The following is a 23,004-nucleotide window of genomic DNA, read 5'->3' as shown; positions in this document are numbered from 1 at the left end:
TTATTGATTATTGTTTATGTTTTAACCTTTACTGTTTTTTTTTATAATATTTTTTAATTATTTTTATTATGTTGAATTCTTTTTTATTTATTTTTGTGTCAATATTTTTTTAATATTACATGATTTTATATTGGAGTGTGATAAGATTAAATATTTAAATTATTTTATCTATTAAATAATTTTTTAAAATCTAAAAATTAAAATAAACTGAAACTAAAAACTCCAAACATAAACTGAGTTTAATTTTTAATGATTTTGAAACCGAACACAAAGAACTACTTCTAGAATTGTGTCCCAAACAATGTAATAAAAATATAATTCTATTGTATATTTGTATAACAATATCATATTTATTTAAAAAGAATACTTCTAGAATTTTCTAATTTTCTACCCACATGGCTAATGTGAATAGCAATATAAAATCCTACTTAGCCTGCTACGATACGATAAACAAATTTTGAAAATTTTCACTCATAAATGGACTCCTTTAGATGTCCACACATAGGTCCTTCTAGACTTGAATGACAAATTGAAAGGTACCAAAAAAAAAAAGGTTTTGATATAATAATCACATGCTAAAAGGTTAATTTGTGTATTGTGAATTATTGATTTTGTTTATTATATATCCTTTTTCTTTTCTTTTTTTCAAAATTTTAATTATTTGGCAGTTTTACACTGATGACAAAATATTTGTAATACCTTAACAACGTTTTGTCACAAGATTTTTACGTCATAACCCAAGTGAGAAATCATATGATTATCACATCATCATTATTTAACAGTGATTTTTTATTTATTATGAAAGTGACTGAGCAATGACAAACAGAATTATAGATTAAGACCGCCCAAAAGATAATTGAGAGACTAATAATCACTTTCGTAGAAGGATGAAGAACTAAAAGTTGATAAAATTCAAATTCTTAACCATTCATTTAAAGAGTTAGAATCTATAACTCTATTCAGACCAATCAGTACTAAAGAACAATTTATATATATTAACCAAAAATAATGAAAGCTGGCTACACTGGTTTTCAATGGGAAGAGTCCGAGAGACCACTTCCAGCATTAAAATTTTGTACAAAACAGAATACATAAATTAATGACACATTCCATATTGGTGTGTAGCGCAACATCCTTATTACAAACTAAACACGCATTAAGCATCAAAATACACTCATTTAAATTATTTCTTGCAAGCATTAAGAAAAATACTACTACTTAGTATTGCGGGAATGGAGCAACGGCAGGTTCATCTGAGAGATCTACATCATCAAAAGGTTGTGGAGAAATTGAAGAGAGTGCACAGGTCCTGCAGCCACCATACCTGAGCTTTTGATCTCACCCATTTGTCGACCAGCATTTGCACAATTTGGGAAGAAACACACCTGTGCATACATGAAAGACAAAACTTATAATTTATTAGACAATTTATAATCGTATATCATTTTGTGTGTTCAGTTCTGAAAATGTTTTTTAGATGCGTATTCATAAAAGATAAAAATAAATTGAAAACAAAAGTAACTACATACAATATTAGATCTATTTGTTTTTGTTACAATATTAGATCAATTTAATTAAGATAGAACCGTATGCCAAATACATAATTCATGCATTCAATGATAAAAATTAGAATTATCTTAAGTTAATTAGCAATGTAAAAATTGATGCTGTGTTATAGTTTTTTATTTTTAAATGACAAGGTATATTTTTATTAAAGATAATCTACTTGTTCAATAGAAATAGAATTATTATAGATGATAATTTTTTTATATAAATATTAATGTAATTATATATTTAAGATTCAAATTTAAAACTTCCAATTAAACTAAAATAAGATTACATTAACTGATCAATAGACTTAGTGTTTTATGGTGTTATAGTTAGACATGATCATATCGATGCAAGTGACAGTGTGAGCTAGGTTTGTATGATGGCTATGATAATGACGAATTAGGTTTGGTCACTAGCTACTGCTACTAGTCAAGCAGTGCCCGCTATCAATGGAGAACCTGTTGCTCCAAACTACCTGCGATACTTTATGTTTGAAAGAAAACAAAAAGATTGCTCTTACTGGGTCCTCATACAGAAACTATCTCATGCTGAAAATTACGTATGATGTTTTTATATCATAACACAACATTATTTTTCATACAAGAATAAGAATCTTACTAACAACTACTCTTGTAGCATTAATTAAGAAATTCAAATGAAAAATATAGTGAACAATAAAAATTTAAAAAAAATCATAAATAACATAATTTTATACACTTCAATGAAAATTATTTTCTTTTTACTTTTTTAATGAATGTCCTCACCAGTTAACATTTGGCTAATAATAATGGACAGTGAAGCTACGTACGTTTCTTATACTCGACAAAATTTAATTATTTCTACTGATCCTTTTGGTCAAGCTACTATTGTATAATATATGTATATATATATATATATATATATATATATATATATATATATATATATATATATATATATATATATATATATTAATTTTTCCTTTTGGAAAAAATTAACAAATATCTTTTACATTATGCTGGATATTTTTAAATTAATTAAAAATTTAAAATACAACATAAATGTTATTTACAATAAAAGGAAAGATAAATTTAAAGTATAATAAATGATATGATGGTTAGAAATAGATAAATAAATTGAAGTTGTCTGAATTATATGAATTGTTGTATGAGTAGTGTCATATTTCTATCATATATAATTTTATCAACTTACATTCTAAAAAAAAAAATTATTTACTATGCTCTAAAATTAAGTTGGAAAAAAAAATCTAATCAGTTGGTACTTTATTCATTTTTCATGATCAAGTGAAAAAAAAATTAATAATATTGGATGCCCCCATAGTCTCCACCATTGAGCTACAGGGGCAAGGACATTTTGAATCAAAATTGATTTTTCTATTGGTTCTTCCTTTCCTCCCTTATACTCTCCCCTTTTCATAAAAAAGGTTAGACTCAATAATTTTCATCTTTATGTTTACAATAATATTTTGTTTTATGTTTTTAATACTAACCTAGAGTCTACAGATCAAAGCTGTTGAAAATTATGTTCATTCTCATTCTTGGCGCTGTTAGTCTAGTTTGAACACGGACAAATTCAGTTTCCTGTTATATATGGCACTGTATATAAAAAGGAAATTAAAAAAAAGTAGAATTTGATTATGGCTAATTTCACCCATTATATTTATTACAAGAAAACCTTTAGATAAAAATTATTTTTTTGTACTTTTAGCTTGGTCGTAAACATTAACGTTACATCACGCACACACACATAAAAGGCAAATCAAATTATTTTATATCCCTAAATTTTATGAGGAAGGATGCTATAAATATTAACAATACACCTCACACACACAAAGACATCTAAAATTATATCACTAAGTTTTATGATGTGTTACGGTTTGCTTTAAAATATGGTACAAGGTTTATGAGAGACCGGCTTATAAGTAAAAATTAAATTTGTCATAAAGGGAGTAAAATGGAAAATAATTAATTTCTAAATTAGAATTAAATTAGAATAAGCTGTGCAGATCTTATAATTTTTGTTCACTAATTCGCCCACCACATAATGTTTTAATTTTTCCAACTTTGTATAATCTAAAAAGTATAAAAATGAAGATTACGACTTTCAGCCTCCAGTTCCTTTTAATGGAAGAAGTGAGTAAATGTTGATGCGATATCGGTAGCTGACCTTGTCAAAGAATGCTTGGGCCATGATCATTCAAAAATACCCTTAATTGATCTTTAGCTCAACATTTTGTATAATACGTTAATTAATTTTTTAAAATTATGATTACTATCAATTATTTAATTCTTAAAACTGTTAAACAAAAGACATTTTGTTTATTTGTTGATATTTTTATAAGGTTAAAATATATTTTTAATCTTATAAATATTAAAATATTGAAAATTTATCTGAATAAAATTTTAATATATTTTTAGTTCTCATAAAATTAAAATATATTATTTTTTTCTTGAAGTAAGATTTAAACATTCCAAATTATTTATTAGATTTTTGGTTATATGTATAATTAATTACATCGATTAAATATATGTATAATCAATATAAAAACTCATAATTTAAATTTATCTGAATCTACATTCAGACCAAATAATAATAAGGTATTTTAATTTTGTAAAGATAAAAAATTTATTAAATTTTTACAAAAATGAATTCCAAAAATTTATATATTTATCAAATAAAAAATTAGCCAAGATACTTCCTGTGATTTTGTTATCACTTTTCTGTTTCAGGCTTCATATTCCGTTAGTTTTTGTTGTAATTAATACTGATCCTGGAACACTTGAATATTAATTCATTTTGACTCTTCAATTTTTTTTTTATAAAGATAAATTCTTTAGTATTTTTTTGTGTTAATTTTTAAGTAAAGTTAACATTTCAATTTGATAATTAATTTTAAAAGCTGACTTTTATTATTATATAAAGTAAAACTTGAAAAAGCAAAACGAATAATACTTAAAAAGTTTCACCTATTATTTTCCCTTTTTATAGTTAGGGTAATTTAGAATATTACTCCAACAATTTTGTTGGTTCTCAAGCATCATTGGTTATCTATGGATATCTCATCAAAGTTCTTGGCCTGGCCGGCTTGGAGAGTCAAGTCTTGTATGCAGCCACGAGTCACGACTTTAATTAACACGAAAGAACTAATTATTCACTTCAATGGTTAGTGACTAAAATTAAATATAAGTTTTTTTCCTATTCAACCACGTTTTCTTGAACCACTAGTCCCTCATTTTTGGAAACAAGAATGTGATACACAGAATTACAACTATTTGATCTTAACTACAAATATGCTCAATATGCAAATATGTACATCCCAAAACAGAATTTAAATAAGACTCTCAAATTTGAAAAGAAAAAAAAAGAAAAGAAAGAAAGAAGATAGCAATGACTACAATGCAAATTGAACAACCTGGCAATACAATGATACAACATCGATTGTAAGCAACACTAAACAGTGATACTATACGAGGAAAAAGATTGAAGTTTGAACAACACATGATCAAGGAAATGAAAATAGGCATGCCGCCATGATCTACAAATCAGCAAAGGAGCAATCACTATCCAAAGTCCCACAACAAATCCAATTGTGGCACTAACAAAAAACCAATTCACTCCATGCCCATGACTTCCTTCATAACTATGAGTTTTCCCATTGGAGCTGCAGTTTATGGGCAGTGATGGACCACATAGATTGTTGCCAATAAATCTGAAGGCATCAAAGGTTTGCAATTGAGTTCCTGTTGGAAATTTTCCCTTCAAATGATTATAAGACACGTCTAACATGCTCAAAAAGCTCAAATTAGAAATGGTTGGAGGGATTTCATCAGAAAGTTGATTCCTCGAAAAATCAATGGTTTGTAACGATCCCATATTACCAATACCTTCTGGAATAGGACCAATCAATTGGTTGTGGGACAAGTTCAAAAAGTACAATCCATTTAGATCTGTGATTTCTCTAGGAATATCTCCTAATAATTTGTTACTTGACAGATCAATACTTGTTACCAAACCCAGAATGTTTCCATACTCATCTCCTCTTCCTTTTAGCCATAGTAGCACACTAACTATACCTGATACCGAAGAGTATTCTGTATTATTTGGTGCATGAGAATAGATTTGGGGATATGGACTCCGGTTCACTAGTGTCATGGCACTCAAGTTACGGAAACAGCTGGGTATATTGCCAGACAAACTATTTTTTGCAAGGTCTAAAACCTGAAGAAGACTCATCTGACATATTTCATTTGGAATGTGACCGGGAAAACTGTTTGACCGAAGGCGGAGGAATTTCATATTTGAGAGTCTTTCTCCAACCCATGTTGGAATACATCCTGAAAGATTATTTTCTCCAAGATCCAAGGATATCAATTGGCCAGTCTTCTTCAAACTGGTAGGAAATATTCCTGAGAGCAAGTTGTTACGAATTTCTAATGACTGCAGCTCAGCCAAGGAACCCATGGATGGGGGGAAGTTCCCAACAAAATGGTTGCTTTGTAAATTCACTTCCACTAGAAATGACCAATCAATCCAACAATCAGGTATTTCTCCTGACAGATTATTTGATGCAAGATTGAGAAATTCTAATTGCATTGCCTTGTCCTGATTGTTACATAAAAATTCTTGCATGGATTCAGAGAATGAATTGGTTGAAAGGTCTAACTCATACACATCATTTGAAAGATAGGGTAATTTACCACATAAGTGATTTGTGCTTAGATCAACAGTTTGGATAGATATTGGATTTTGTAATGTAGTCACAAGCTCACCATGGATATGATTATGAGAGAGGTTTAAATGCAAAACCTGAGAGTGTGGTTCCCAGAACCAAGTGGGAATAGAATCTAAAATCCCCGTGTTAGACAGTCCAACATATTGAAGTTTGTTTTGTGATTGAATCCACGATGGAAAGTTGGGACCTATCTGCCATGATGTGACATCCAAATAGGTAAGTTGAAAATTAGGAATCCAATTAGGACCCACTTTTAAAGTGAAATTGTTCCCTGATGCAATAAACTCCTTCAAGCTTGTAAGATTTGCAAGATCATCTTCGTTGACAACTCCTTGAAAATTATTGCCATCAATATGAAGAACTGACAATTTAGAGAGTGATCCAAGACTTTCAAATGGATTTCCACTGAATTTATTAATAGAGAGATCGAGAAATGTTAAATCTATCTCCCTTGAGTTGCGGAGATTTCCCAAAAAAGTCGGAATTGTTCCTTCAAGTTGATTATATGACAAATAAAGTTCAACAAGAGAAGTCAAATTTCCCGGGGCATCAGAAATAGTCCCATGTAAGTTGTTGTCCATTAGGTTCAGGAACTTGAGACGATGAAGACCGTATAAGCAATCAGGTATAAAAGATGAAAATGAATTTCCAGACAAGTCAAGATTTTGAAGAAGTGTGAGGTTTCGAATACCACCAGGAATCGGACCTTGAATTTCATTACCCTGTAATTGAAGAGAAACAAGTTTCTTCAATTTGAATATCCACTTGGGGACAAAAGAAATGGCCGAGGAATAACTAGTGAAGGAAAGATGGAGAGTTTGCAGAGATGAGAAGTTGAGCAAGGATGGTTCATTATAGTGAGGGAGTGTGCAGTGTGACAAATATAGGTGGGTCAAAGAAGGAAGAGATTGGAGAGTGTGTAGCCAATGAAATGCTTTGGATAGGTCTGCATTACTCAAATGAAGATATTCAAGCTTCCACATACTTGATACCCATTCTACATTTTCAGCAAACAGATAATTACCTCCAAGGCGAAGATAGAGCAAATTGGAGAGATTCCCAATCTGAGATGGAATTGTTCCATTGGCGGCATACGTCAGGTCAAAGAGTGAGGCGTTGTACCCTGACTATTCTTATCATATTTTTAACTTAAGAATAGTAAAGTTAAGAATAGTTGCTCAACATTTTATGGTTTATTATGTACGTTGGCGTTGTACCCTGACTGTGGCCATTTATTTCTTTTACTTTTTGTTTTTTGGTTCTTTTATTTTGTCCAACTTTAACTTTAACTTTAATTAGTGAGGCTCACGCGGGGTTTGTGCTTTTTAAACTTTCTTTTTTCTGTGTAACAACTTTCACGTTGTAGTTTTCTTCCTTTCACATCCAAATTCTTTAATTCCAATACTAAGTCTCTAGTGATTGACAGAAAAAAACAGCAAATGTTTATAACATATCAAATTGTTTAAAGATCACTGTGAAAGAAGGAACGTACATTCAACACCCAAAGATGAATACAAATTAAAATTTAATTTTTAAAGATCACTTTGTAAAAGAGACGACGTCTAAGGTGAACCACTTTCATAAGTGATCCACTGTGAATGATTTTTTTTTTTTTTATATCCGTTGGATTCTTTTATGCCTACAGATTTATCGTAGGAAATAGCACACGGAAACCCCAACCTCCTCCTACCAATCTTCTACAATCACCTTCGTCATTGTTGGAAACAAATTTGCTCCAAAGGCAGCCTATTCTGATATGCACTCATAATTGGATGGAAATGGATGTACTACCCAGTAATAAGTGAATATTTGAAATCTCATTTCAAGAGAGATTCAAGCACCAAGGGATCAATTTCAAAGTCATTAGACTGTCATAAAATCTATTGATTTGAATATTAATTATCACTAAACCCTCTTATTCGGAAAACCTATATATAGAAAAGCCAAAATGTTATTTGATCAATGAAAATATTACCCATAAGAGATTTACCCCAAAAAACTTTACTCCTTCCTTCTAATACATATACCCTTGATAATAACAAAACCTATACCTTTTATGAATTTATCCAGGTTGATATTGATTGAATGGAAGTTTAAAATTAAATGGATAATAAAAATAAGTTTATGTAAGTTTTTTATTCATAGAAATCAAAGATAATTACTAGAGTTTTACAATAACAAATCCACTTGTTCAACCAATTAAACTAGATCCCATTAGTGTATGTAAGTAATTTTACACTTGTCCTAGATTTTAATTTGACAGTTCATGATCAAATCTAATGGTTAATATTTATTTTTCATTCATGTGAAAAAAAACAATTACTACAACTCTTGACTCGTGATGAAATCAATAATAGAAAAAACAATAAAGATATTGAGTGGGATAGAGTAAGACAGTACATTATCCCACAAAGTGATATAATAATTCATTACATTAAAAATTAACTTCCACCAAAGCTGAAATAAACAAGTCTAGGCTGTCAGTTTGATGATTGAGAAGAGTCTAAAATAGCATCAGGAAGATAAGGAAACAAAAAATGGTGAAAAAACTAAATAATACGAAAAAACTTCATTATGCAGAACAAAGACAGTAAAATTCGTCCTCATTTCTATCTCTGTAGTCATTCCCATGGATGAGGGTAAGTTCCCAACAGAATGGTTGCTTTGTAAATTCACTTCCACTAGAAATGGCCAAATCATCCAACAATTTGGTATTTCTCCTGACAAATTATTTGATGCAAGATTCAGAAATTCTAATTTCATGGATTCAGAGAATGAATTGCTTGAAAGATCTAACCGAAACACATCACTTGAAAGATAGGATAATTTACCACATAAGTGATTTGAGCTTAGATCAATAGTATGGATAGATAATGGATTCTTTAATGTAGTCCCAAGCTCACCATGGATATGATTGTAAGAGGTTTAAATACAAAACCTGAGAAAGTGCTTCTCACATCCGTATGGGAATAGAATCTAAAATCCCCGTGTTAGACAGTCCAACATCTTGAAGTTTGTTTTGTGACTGAATCCATGATGGAAAATTGGCACCTTACTGCCAGGATCTCACATCCAAAGAGGTAAGCTGAAAATTAGGAAGCCAATTGGGACCCACTTTTAAAGTGAAATTGTTCCCTGATGCATGAAACTCCTTCAAGCTTGTAAGATTTCTAAGATCATTTTCCTTGACAACTCTTTGAAAAGATTGCCATCAATATGAAGAGATGACAATTTAGAGATATTCATGAGATGACAATTTAGAGAGTGATCAAAGACTTTCAAATCAATTTTCACTGAATTTATCAATAGACAGATCAAGATATCTTAATGTTGAAAGTTTTCCAAATGATCTAGAAAGGGCACCACCAATTGAGTTGTTGTAAAAATCTAGCATGTCAACATTTTTAAAAACTCCAATTTAATCCGTCAAATTGGGTTATTTTATCATCTAGGGACAAATTTTTTGTGTTTTTTTTCTCATGTGGGTACTTTTCAAATTATGCTCCAAAAGTGAATAAGTGGTATTATAACATTTAAGTTATAAGTCTAACATCTATTATGACTTATTATTTTTTTTAACTTAAATCGTAAAATTATTTATGCCTCCTTTTTTTATTACTTCAAAGTCATTTAGATATATTTTTTTAATTTTACGACTTCAAAGTTATAAGTTTTTTCTATTACGATTTTAAAGTGATAAGTTTTATTTTTTTACTTTATTTTTCCTTTTACGACTTTATAGTCATATCTTTACGTTTAAATTTTTTAATTTTAGAATTTTTTATTTTCTTGTATTTTATTTTTTTATTTTGTTTTCCTTTTTTAAAAAAATTGTTAACTAGTATTTATTTAATTATTAAATAAATTGTTTTCCTTTATAGTCATTTGTTAAAATTGTCTCTCTTGAAATCTCATTTCAAGAGAGATTCAAGCACCAAGGGATCAATTTCAAAGTCATTAGACTGTCATAAAATCTATTGATTTGAATATTAATTACCACTAAACCCTCTTATTCGGAAAACCTATATATAGAAAAGCGCAAATGTTATTTGATCAATGAAAATATTACCCATAAGAGATTTACCCCAAAAAACTTTACTCCTTCCTTCTAATACATATACCCTTGATAATAACAAAATCTATACCTTTTATGAATTTATCCAGGTTGATATTGATTGAATGGAAGTTTAAAATTAAATGGATAATAAAAATAAATTTATGTAAGTTTTTTATTCATAGAAATCAAAGATAATTACTAGAGAATTTTACAATAATAAATCCACTTGTTCAACCAATTAAACTAGATCCCATTAGTGTATGTAATTTTACACTTGTCCTAGATTTTAATTTGACAGTTCATGATCAAATCTAATGTTTAATATTTATTTTTCATTCATGTGAAAAAAAAAAAAACTCACTTGATACCTCCCTGCTTGTTTGCAATCCATGGGTTCTCACCAAGTTTTATGTTAGCTTAAATAGTTAACTTTCCTGATTATGTGGCCTTGTGTTGCCTCTCATACGATATAATATGACATTTGTATCACAAATTAAATACCTATATTTTAGAAACCCTTAACCCGAACCTTAAGATTCCATTTCCAAATTTCTGCAACTATTCTTCATTTGTGGTCAAATATGCCAAGGGCATTTGTTTTAATCGACTTTGAACGTGCGCCGAATAGGAGATTCTGACATTGTGGAAAATAGGCAGCGAACTCCCATATACTATGATTGATCGAGTTAGAAACTGATCGTTTCTTCCAGCAGATGGATATTGAGTTTTTGTTGCACTGAAGTGTTTTGGATAATTGTGGACAGTCATCATCCTAGAGATATATTTCTCAATGGGGTAATGTCAATTTTTGCCCCAACTGTTAGCCATAAGGCATTAATAAAATGGCATGAGAATTGATTAGAAGCAACTCAATAAATTCTTGCTAAATGCAACTTGTTAACCACCATATACTATGATTGACACCCATGTCAAAAAAAAATCACAGATTGAAAATGTTAAATCTTGTAAGATGATAGGATTCCTAGAGCAATTCAACCTTCTATTTTGGATTGTTACGGAACTTGTGGATCACACCATATCTATGCCACTTAAGGACCTCACAAAATCAAACACCGCATTATTTTAAGCCACAATAAATTTTATTATACATTTTTACCAGCTGATCTTCCAAAATTGTGTAATGAGACATAAATCAAGTAATTATCCATAGCTTAAGTAAGCAATGACAGATCATTGAAAATTGATTTCTGCAGCTTTAGTTTGTTCAATTTACTTGAGCGTCAATCATATGATCCACTGCTTGATAATTGGCTGGAGCATATACACTTGATATGTACTTTGTGGGCATGAGGATCTTCTTCCAAGTCCATTGGTCCCTCAAACTTGATTTTAGCATGCCTTGCTTTCTCTGACCCTGTGACCTAACAAAATGTTCAAGTTGGGTTTGTGGGTCTTCTCGGATTAATTCCATTAGTTGGAGAAACAATTACTACAACTCTTGGCTCGTGATGAAGTCAATAATAGGAAAAACAATAAAGATATTTGAGTGGGATAGAGTAAGATAGTACATTTCACACATGCAAATTATCCCACAAAGTGATATAACAATTCATTACATTATAAATTAACTTCCACCAAAGCTGAAATAAACAAGTCTAGGCTGTCAGTTTGATGATTGAGAAGAGTCTAAAATAACATCAGGAAGAGAAGGAAACAAAAGATTGTGAAAAAACTAAATAATACGAAAAAACTTAATTATGCAGAACAAAGACAGTAAAATTCGTCCTCATTTCTATCTCTGTAGTCATTCCCATGGATGAGGGTAAGTTCCCAAAAAAATGGTTGCTTTGAAAATTCAATTCCACTAGAAATGGCCAAATCCTCCAACAATTTGGTATTTCTCCTGACAAATTATTTGATGCAAGATTCAGAAATTCTAATTGCATTGGCTTGTCCCGATTGTTACATAAAATGTCATTCATGGATTCAAAGAATGAATTGCTTGAAAGATTAAGAAATTCTAATTTGATATTTCTCCTGACAAATTATTTGATGCAAGATTCAGAAATTCTAATTGCATTGGCTTGTGCTGATTGTTACATAAAATGTCATTCATGGATTCAGAGAATGAATTGCTTGAAAGATCTAACCGAAACAGTTCACTTGAAAGATAGGGTAATTTACCACATAAGTGATTTGAGCTTAGATCAATAGTATGGATAGATAATGGATTCTTTAATGTAGTCCCAAGCTCACCATGGATATGATTGTGAGAGAGGTTTAACTACAAAACCTGAGAAAGTGCTTCTTACATCCGTGTGGGAATAGAATCCAAAATCCCCGTGTTAGACAGTCCAACATCTTGAAGTTTGTTTTGTGACTGAATCAATGATGGAAAATTGGCACCTTACTGCCACGATCTCACATCCAAAGAGGTAAGCTGAAAATTAGGAAGCCAATTGGGACCCCTTTTAAAGTGAAATTGTTCCCTGATGCATGAAACTCCTTCAAGCTTGTCAGATTTGTAAGATCCTTTTCCTTGACAACTCTTTGAAAAAGATTGCCATCAATATGAAGAGATGACAATTTAGAGATATTCATGAGATGACAATTTAGAGAGTGACCAAAGACTTTCAAATGAATTTTCACTGAATTTATTAATAGACGGTTCAAGATATCTTAATGTAGAAAGTTTTCCAAATGATATAGAAAGGGCACCACCAATTGAGTTGTTGTAAAAATCTAGCATGTCAATATTTTTAAAAACCCCAATTTGATCCGTCAAATTGAGCTTTTTTATCATTAGGGACAATTTTTTTCTGTTTCTTTTTCTCATGTGGGTACTTTTCAAATTATGCCCCAAAAGGGAATAAGCTGCATTACGACATTAAGTTAGAAATCGTAATATCGGTTATGATTTATTATTTTTTAAAACTTTAATCATAAAATTATTTACACTTCCTTTTTGTATGACTTTCGCGGTCCACACACGAATACCTTCGTTTAAGAGAATATTTTTGGTGTTGAAAGTCTCAAATTCAGAATCTTCCGCTGCGCGGATTTCTTGAAAAACGAAAGTCATTAAGATTTTTTTAATTTTACGGCTTCAAAGTCAATAGTTTTTTCTATTATGATTTCAAAGTGATAAGTTTTTTTTTTAATTTTTCTTTTTATGACTTTTTAGTCATTTTGTTTTTTTTTTACATTTAAAGTTTATAAATTTAGAATTTTTTATTTTCTTGTATTTTATTTTTTATTTTGTTACATTTTTTAAAAATGTTATTAATTTTATTTATTTAATTATTAAATAAATATTTTATTTATTCATTTTTAAAAAAATTCAATGACATTATTAAAAAATTATCTAAATTTTAAATAAACCAAATATGTTAAATAAAAAATAATTAAAATGGAAAAATTTCATAGTATTAGTTTTATTTGATTTGTTTTAGATTTTTTATGGTTTTATTTAATATATTACATATTTTTTATTTAAAATATATTATGTTTTTTAATATTATTTTATTTAATATATTTTACATATTTGAAATTTAGATAATTTTTAAATAATGTTATAGAATTTTATTTGTTAAATGAATAAATAAAATATTTACTTAATTATTAAATAATTAATTTTTTTATAATTTTTGAAAAAAATTAGAAACAAAAAAATAAAATACAAGTAAGTAAAAAATTCTAAAGTTAAAAAAATTAAACGTAAAAAAAAAAAAGAAACACAATTTCAAAAGTCATAAAAAGAAAAAAAAAATTAAACTTACAGTTTTGAAGTCTTAAGTTAAAAAAATTTTAAAAAAGACTTACGACTTTGAATAGTAAAATTAAAAAAAAAATTTACGACTTTGAAGTCCCATATAAAAAAAAATTACATTAAACTCATAAATAATTTTATCACTTTCATTAGAAAAAAAGTCATGTTACGACTTCCAACTCATATATCATAATACGAAAAAAAGTCTACGATGTCCAACTAATATATCATAATACCTGATATGACTTATTGTTTTTTGGAAAATAATTTGAAAAATACCCCGGAATGTTAATAAGCCGTCAAATTGACTGAAAGTTGTGAGTCCATGGGAAATACAAAGAGCTAGAATTTCTAAAATATCATTAGCCTGTTGGTTGAGTTTGAGATATAAGAAATCAATCTCCCCCAAGTTGCAGAGATTACCCCCAAGAAGTTCGAATGGTTGCTTCAGATTGATTAATTGATAAATCAAGTTCAACAAGAGAAGTCAAATTTCCCCAGACATCATAAATAGTCCTATGCAAATTGCTGTACCTTAGGTCCAAATACTTGAGACGATGAAGACCGTATAACCAATCAAGTATAGAATATGAGAATGAATTTTTAGACAAGTCAAGATTTTAAAGAAGTGTGAGGTTTCGAATACCACCAGGGAATCGGATCGACCTTGGATTTCATTACCCAACAACAAGGGAATATTTGAAATCTCATTTCAAGAGAGATTCAAACATATGAATAAATTTCAAAGAAACATAACTTAAAAAAAAAAATAGAGACACTTGTGTATGTAGATGCAATGACAACAATTCCCACGGTACAACTCTTATCCATTAAATATAACAACATTACTGAAAATTGAAATATAATGGATTAGTTTGTTTAAATTTATTTGTTGACATAAATTGATCAACCTGCCAATACAATGATACAACATCGGTGTATTCTAAGCAACACTAAACACTGATACTACATGAGTAAAAAGATTGAAGTTTGAACCACACATGATCAAGGAAATGAAAATAGGCATACCTCCATGATCTACAAATCAGTAAAGGAGCAATCACTATCCAGAATCCCACAACAAATCCAATTGTCGCACCAACAAAAAACCAATTCACTCCATGCCCATCACTTCCTTCATAACTATGAGTTTTCCCATTGGACCAGCAGTTTATGGGCAGTGGTGGGCCACATAGATTGTTGCCAATAAAGCTGGAGGCATCAAAGGTTTGCAATTGAGTTCCTGTTGGAATTTTTCCCTTCAAATGATTATAAGACACGTCTAGCATGCTCAAAAAGCTCAAATTTGAAATGGTTGGAGGGATTTCACCAGAAAGTTGATTCCTAGAAAAATCAATGGATTGTAATGATCCCATATTACCAATGCCTTGTGGAATATGACCAATCAATTGGTTGTGGGACAAGTTCAAAAAGTTCAATCCATTTAGATTTGTGATTTTTTTAGGTATTTCTCCTAATAATTTGTTACTTGATAGATCAATGCTTGTTACCAAACCCAGAATGTTTCTATACTCATCTCCTCTTCCTTTCAGCCATAGTAGCACACTAACTATGCTATAATCGGAAGTGTAAAGCATAACAAATTGTGCTTGAGAATAGATATGAGGATCTGTACTTTGGTTCTTTAGTGTCATGGCACTGAAGTTACTGAAACAGCTCGGTATATTGCCAGACAAATTGTTTTGTGCAAGGTCTAAAACCTGAAGAAGACTCATCTGACATATTTCATTTGGAATGTGGCCGGTAAAACTGTTTGATCGAAGGAGGAGGATTTTCACATTTAAGAGCTTTTCTCCAACCCATGTTGGAATACTTCCTGAAAGATTATTTTCCCCAAGGTCCAAGGATATCAATTGGTTATTCTTCTTCAAACTGGTTGGAAATATTCCTGAGAGTGTGTTGTTACGAATTTGTAACGACTGCAGGTCTGCCAAGGAACCCATGGATTGGGGTAAGTTCCCAACAAAATGGTTGCTTTGTAAATTTACATACACAAGAGATGTCCAATTCATCCAGCAATCAGGTATCTCTCCTGACAAATTATTTGATGCAAGATTCAGAAATTCTAATTGCACTGGCCCGTCCTGATGCTTACATAAAAAGTCATTCATGGATTCAGAGAATGAATTGCTTGAAAGATCTAACTGAAACACATCACTTGAAAGATAGGGTAATTTACCACACAAGTGATTTGAGCTTAGATCAATAGTTTGGATAGATATTGGATTCTTTAATGTAGTCTCAATCTCACCATGGATATGATTATAAGAGAGGTTTAAATACAAAATCTGAGAAGGTGTTTCCCAGAACCAGGTGGGAATAGAATCTAAAATCCCCGTGTTAGACAGTCCAACATATTGAAGTTTGTTTTGTGACTGAATCCACGATGGAAAGTTGGGACTTAACTGCCATGATGTCACATCCAAATAGGAAAGCCGAAAATTAGGACGCCAATTGGGACCCACTTTTAAAGTGAAATTGTTCCCTGATGCACCAAACTCCGTCAAGCTTGTAAGATTTGCAAGATCATCTTCCTTGACAACTCCATGAAAAAGATTGCCATCAATATAAAGAGATGACAATTTAGAGAGTGATCCAAGACTTTCAAATGGATTTCCACTGAATTTATTAATAGACAGATTGAGAAATCTTAATGATGAAAGTTTTCCAAATGATCTAGGAAGAGCACCACCAATTGAGTTGTTGGAAAAATCTAGCAGCACAATATTTTCAAATACCCCAATATGATCTGTCAGATTGCCTGAAAGTTGTGAACTCTGAACTGCAAGTCTTGTGAGTCCATGGGAAATACAAGGAGCAAGAATTTCTAAAAGTTCATTAACCTGTTGGTTGAGTTTGAGATATGATAAACGTATCACCCTTAAGTTGCAGACATTACCCAAAGAAGTTGGAATGTTTCCTTCAAGTTGACTATATGACAAATCAAGTTCAACAAGAGAAGTCAAATTTCCCAAAGAAGTTGGAATGTTTCCTTCAAGTTGACTATATGACAAATCAAGTCTAACCAGAGAAGTCAAATTTCCTAAAGAAGGTGGAATGGTTCCTTCAAGTTGATTATTTGATAAATAAAGTTCAACAAGAGAAGTCAAATTTCCCAAAGAAGTTGGAATAGTTCCTTCAAGTTGATTACGTGATAAATCAAGTTCAACAAGAGAAGTCAAATTTCCCAGGGCATCAGAAATAGTCCCAAGCAAGTTGTTGTAACTTAGGTCCAGATACATGAGACGATGAAGACCGTATAAGCAATCAGGTATAGAAGATGAGAATGAATTTCCAGACAAGTCAAGATTTTGAAGAAGTGTGAGGTTTCGAATACCACCAGGAATCGAACCTTGAATTTCATTACTCTGTAATTGAAGAGAAACAAGTTTCTTCAATTTGAATATCCACTTGGGGACAAAAGAAATGGCAGGGGAATAACTAGTACGGTAAAGATGGAGAGTTTGCAGAGATGAGAAGTTGAGCAAGGATGGTTCATTATAGTGAGGGAGTGTGCAGTCTGACAAATATAGGTGGGTCAAAGAAGGAAGAGATTGGAGAGTGTGTAGCCAATGAAATGCTTTGGATAGGTTTGCTTTACTCAAATGAAGATATTCAAGCTTCCACATACTTGATACCCATTCTACATTTTCAGCAAACAGATCATAACTACCTCCAAGGCCAAGATAGACCAAATTGGAGAGATTCCCAATCTGAGATGGAATCTTCCCCATGAATCCAGAAGAGAGGTCGAGGTGAGTCAAGGAGGTCATTGCACAAAGGAAAGAAGGAATTGCCATACCTTCAAAATAATTGTCGCTCAAGTCAAGATATCGAAGCTTAGAGAGATTCCCGATCTGAGAGGGTACTGTTCCGTCGTCAACAACAGAACTCAGGTCAAGATACACCAAGTTTGAGAGATTTCCAATCTGAGGAGGAATCTTCCCATGGAATCCACTATCAGAGAGGTTGAGGTGAGTCAAGGAAGTCATTGTCCCAAGGAAAGAAGGAATTGACATACCTTCAAAATCATTGCCGCTCAAGTCCAAGTAATTCAAATGCTTTAAATCAGCCAAACAAGGACTTATCTCTCCACCAAACTGGAATCCCCTATAACCTTCCCAATCGTAGCCATCATAGTAATGAACGAAAGCAGAAGGTGAAGAGTTGAGGTGAAGCTGAAGAAGATGGGAAGTGACGTTGTGGCAGAGGACTCCATACCAGTGGCAACAGTTGGTATTATTATGATTCCAAGACCAAAGCCTATTTGAAGGATCATTCAGATTATTCTTAAACTTCAAAAGTGTCTCACGCTCACTTGGGATGCACACACTCTCTCTGCATGGTAAGCTCAACAACCAAAGCTGGACAAAGACAAGAATATAAATGGAGGAATTCATGATCACACAAGGATATATCAAACAGCTTAATTGTATAAGTGCTTCTTGCCTCTGCATATTAAACTTACTTCTTTCTATTATTTATACTGATGCAAGTGTCTCTCTTTTTTTTTTTCTTTTTTTTAGGTTGCCTTTTTTTAATTATTGACTTTATTATCCAATTCTCCCGACTTAATTCTTAGAATAGGAAATAATTTTGAATTTACTTTATCTATCTCCTTTTTTAAAAATCCTATATACACAAAATTTTGTATTGACTTTAACTATTATTTAATCAATCCTTTCGTAAAATTTTGTTAATTAAACAATAAAAGTCTAACATTTTATTAAAAAAAATTCAAGTCTTCTATTTCATGATATCCCAACCTATAATTAATATTAAATTATTAAAATTTCAATATCCAAACTAAAAATAATGTAAAAGAAAATTGTCTTCTAAACAAAATGGCCCACTCCATCAAGTCCATCTCAAGGTTTTTAATTTTTTCATCTTAAACCTTTGGACAGTCCACAAAGTACAGCTATGTTATTGTCTCTGACTTCAACTTGAACCATAGCCCATAGGCCACAAAAAATATATAAATGATAAATACATCAATTATAGGAAAAGGGTCTAATTTAAAGACTATTTTGATTAAAAAAATCTATATAAAAAAGATTATTTCGTTCATATCTAGTTATTTAATTTTGATTAATTTTTTAATTCACAAAATAATATTCTCTTATATATAAAAAAAAGACTAGATTTAATCGTCATTAATTGGAATGGTTGTTGTATCAAATTTTCAATATTCAAACTAAAAATAATGTAAAAGAAAATTGTCTTCTAAACAAACCATGGCCCACTCCATCAAATCTATCTCAAGGTTTTTAATTTTTTCATCTTAAACCTTTGGACAGTCCACAAAGTCCAGCCATGTTATTATTGTCTCTGACTTCAACTTTAACCATAGCCCATAGACCACAAAAAATATATAAATGATAAATACATCAATTATAGGAAAAGGGTCTAATTTAAATACTATTTTGATTAAAGACCACCGTGAAAGAAGAAACATTCAACACGCAAACATGAATACAGAATTTCATTTTTAAAGATCACTCTGTAAAAGAGACGACGTCTAAGTGATCCACTGTGAACAATTTTTTTACATCCGTTGGATTCTTTTATACCTAGAGATTTATCGTAGGACATAGCACACCCAAACCCCAAACCCCTCCTAGGTACCAATCTTCTACAATCACCATCGTCATTGTTGGAAACAAATTTGGCAGCTGCATGTTTTTTATTATTTTCACCACCATGTTTTTTATCACAATCTTCTTATCAGAATTTCATTTTTAAAGATCCCTCTGTAAAATGATTTATTTATTTTTATATCCATTGGATTCTTTTATGCCTGCAGAATTATCGTAGGACATAGCACACGGAAACCCCAACCTCCTCCTACCAATCTTCTACAATCACCTTCGTCATTGTTGGAAACAAATTTGCTCCAAAGGCAGCCAATTCTAATATGCACTCATAATTGGATGGAAATGGATGTAATACCCACTAATATGTGAATATTTGAAATCTCATTTCAAGAGAGATTCAAGCACCAAGGGATCAATTTCAAAGTTAAGCAACTGACCTATGCCCATCACTTCCTTCATAACTATGAGTTTTCACATTGGAGCTACAGTTATAGGCAGTGGTGGACAACATAGATTGTTGCCAATAAAGCTGGAGGCATCAAAGGTTTGCAATTGAGTTCCTGTTGGCATTTTTCCCTTCAAATGATTATAAGACAAGTCTAGTATGCTCAGAAAGCTCAAATTTGAAATGGTTGGAGGAATTTCACCAGAAAGTTGATTCCTCGAAAAATCAACGGACTGTAAAGATCCCATATTATCAATACCTTGTGAAATATGACCAATCAATTGGTTGTGGGACAAGTTTAAAAAATTTAATCCATTTAGATCTGTGACTTCTCTTGGCATTTCCCCTAATAATTTGTTACTTGACAGATCAATGTTTGTTACCAAACCCAGAAAGTTTCTGTGCTCATCTGCTCTTCCTTTCAGCAAAAGTAGCACACTAACTATACTATATGTGGAAGAGGAATCTGTACCATTTGGTGCTTGAGAATAGATACGAGGATCTGTATTTTGGTTGATTAGTGTCATGGCACTCAAGTTACTGAAACAGCTAGATATATTGCCAGACAGATTGTTTTGTGCAACGTCTAAAACTTGAAGAAGATTCATCTCACATATTTCATTTGATCGAAGGCGGAGGATTTTCATATCTGAGAGCTTTTCTCCAATCCATGTTGGAATATTTCCTGAAAGATTATTTTCCCCAAGGTCCAAGGATATCAATGGGTTATTCTTCTTCAAACTGGTAGGAAATATTCCTGAGGGTGTGTTGTTATGAATTTAGATCTACTCCACTAACCCAGATTCCACCTTCCCTTCCTTATCTCTATTAGTCTCTACAAAGTACTAAATAAAGATTTTTCTGTCCTGGCTTGCCATTTGATTAACATGCTTTTATTTTCTACCTTAGTGTTGGATCACATCCTTGTTTTCAGCCATATTCTTAAATCATTATTTACAATCTTGTTTTGTTGATTTAACATGCTCAACATTTATTTCTTATTCAAACTCCTGCTCTTGCCACGCTACTTGCTTTGCTATTTTACACACACAAACGATACCAATTGATTATGTCATTATTTGATACTATTTTCTCAAATAATGCTCTGCAAATCATGTACTGGCACTACATTGTGTTGCTGCATCACCAAAGAATGTATTTCTTAATATGAATACCAGATTTTTGTTCCCCTGCTTCACTCAAATAGTTTCTTAGAATCAAAAACTTTCATCTTACGTAAAAGCCAATTAAACGCAACATACATTACAAACAGAGCACTCACAATATAACAATCTATAATCTGACGTAAGAGAGCATGAGGGAATAAGTTAATCTTGGACCAAAAAAAAAGGAATAAGTTAATAATAAAATGAAATAAAAAACTAAACAATTTAAAATTAAATCTTCACCTTAAGAATTTTATGTAAACGTTCAAAAGAATATATAAGAAAAGTTTGTGTTTTACACTCCCCACAATATATAAAACATCCTATAATTTCTTTCAAGAGAGCATAAGAAAGAAAGGGAAATAAAAGAAATATTTACCAAATTATTTAAGCATGAAATAGGAATATAACTTTCAGCACTTTATTAGAATATATAATAAGAAGTTTAAAAATGTATAGAAAAAAATTACTTTCAAACATATACCGAAAAAGACAAAACATACAAAATAAAACTTAAAAATAGCATCATCCTAAGGGTCCTCCAAGAAAGTGTCATTTTGTTAACATTAGAAAGCACATGCAACAAGCTTTTAAAGAATGGAGAACATGGCGAAACACTGACATTAATATCTACTTCAAGAGATGAAAGATTACATGTGGAGGAAAGTTGGTGACCATGGAGAGCATTGTTGATAGTGAGAAAACCAAGACTTGCATTGGAGTTGAAAACACACAATTTTGTAAGCATCAATAGGGTAAACACGATCCAGGTTAGAATTATTGTTATGGAAGTGATGAAGAACAAACAAGAACAGCAACAGTAGATGCAGCAGAACAAAAATATCATACACACAGATTGCTGCAAAATGAAAGAGAAAGAGATGAGAGAAAGAACACACAAACAAATTTACGTGGTTCACTTTGAGTAAGGTTACATCCACGGAAAGGAAAACAGAAAGTTTTTATTATTATTATGGTTGCAGTATACAAGTGGAAGTTTATCCTCTATGTAAAATACAGGGCATCCTTGCTTTATATAAGCAGAGGAAAAAACTGAAAAAATAACAAAAATAAACTTCCATATGAATTTTGGTCACAGCCCAACAATTATTAACCCAAAGGACAAAAAATAATGATTTTCAAGAGCTGGACATAGTGTGACAAAGCATATTCCATGAAGAACTAAAAGTTGATAAAATTGAAATTCTTAACCATTCATTTAAAGAGTTAGAATCTATCACACTATTCAGACCAATCAGTACTAAAGAACAATTTATATATATTAACCAAAAATAATGAAAGCCGACTACACTGGTTTTCAATGGGAAGAGTCTGAGAGACCACTTCCAGCATTAAAATTTTGTACAACAGAATACATAAATTAATGACACATTCCAAATCCCCTACGTAGCTACATATTGGTGTGCAGCGCAACATCCTTATTACAAACTAAACACGCATTAAGCATCAAAATACACTCATTTAAATTATTTCTTGCAATCATTAAGAAAAATACTTCTACTTAGTATTGCGGGAATGGAGCAACGGCAGGTTCATCTGAGAGCTCCATAGCATCAAAAGGTTGTGGAGAAATTGAGGTGAATTGAAGAGAGTGCACAGGTCCTGGAGCCACCATACCTGAGCTTTTGATCTCACCCATTTGTCAACGAGCATTTGCACAATTTGGGAAGAAACACACCTGTGC

General features: G+C 31.2%; 1 protein-coding gene across 3 annotated transcripts in view; it reads right to left on the bottom strand.

Annotated features, from left to right (window-relative positions):
- Positions 1 to 972: 972 nt before the first annotated feature.
- The window catches only part of LOC114388910 (receptor-like protein EIX2), a 54,420-nt gene continuing 32,388 nt past the window's right edge, over positions 973 to 23,004 (bottom strand). The window contains exon 3 of one of the 3 annotated variants that reach the window (XM_028349455.1): positions 973 to 1,385. In XM_028349455.1, the coding sequence (XP_028205256.1) occupies positions 1,339 to 1,385 (47 nt within the window). In that variant the 3' untranslated portion in view covers positions 973 to 1,338. Of the gene's footprint in view, positions 1,386 to 4,799; positions 6,401 to 22,556; positions 22,999 to 23,004 lie in introns of those variants that run through there. The other 2 variants (XM_028349452.1, XM_028349453.1) reach the window with 2 other exon arrangements.

The sequence above is a fragment of the Glycine soja genome, chromosome 16, assembly GCF_004193775.1.
Source record: "Glycine soja cultivar W05 chromosome 16, ASM419377v2, whole genome shotgun sequence".
Lineage (NCBI taxonomy): Eukaryota > Viridiplantae > Streptophyta > Magnoliopsida > Fabales > Fabaceae > Glycine > Glycine soja.
The sequence above is the reverse complement of the archived record's forward strand: the minus strand, read 5'-3'. Positions and strand labels throughout refer to the sequence as shown.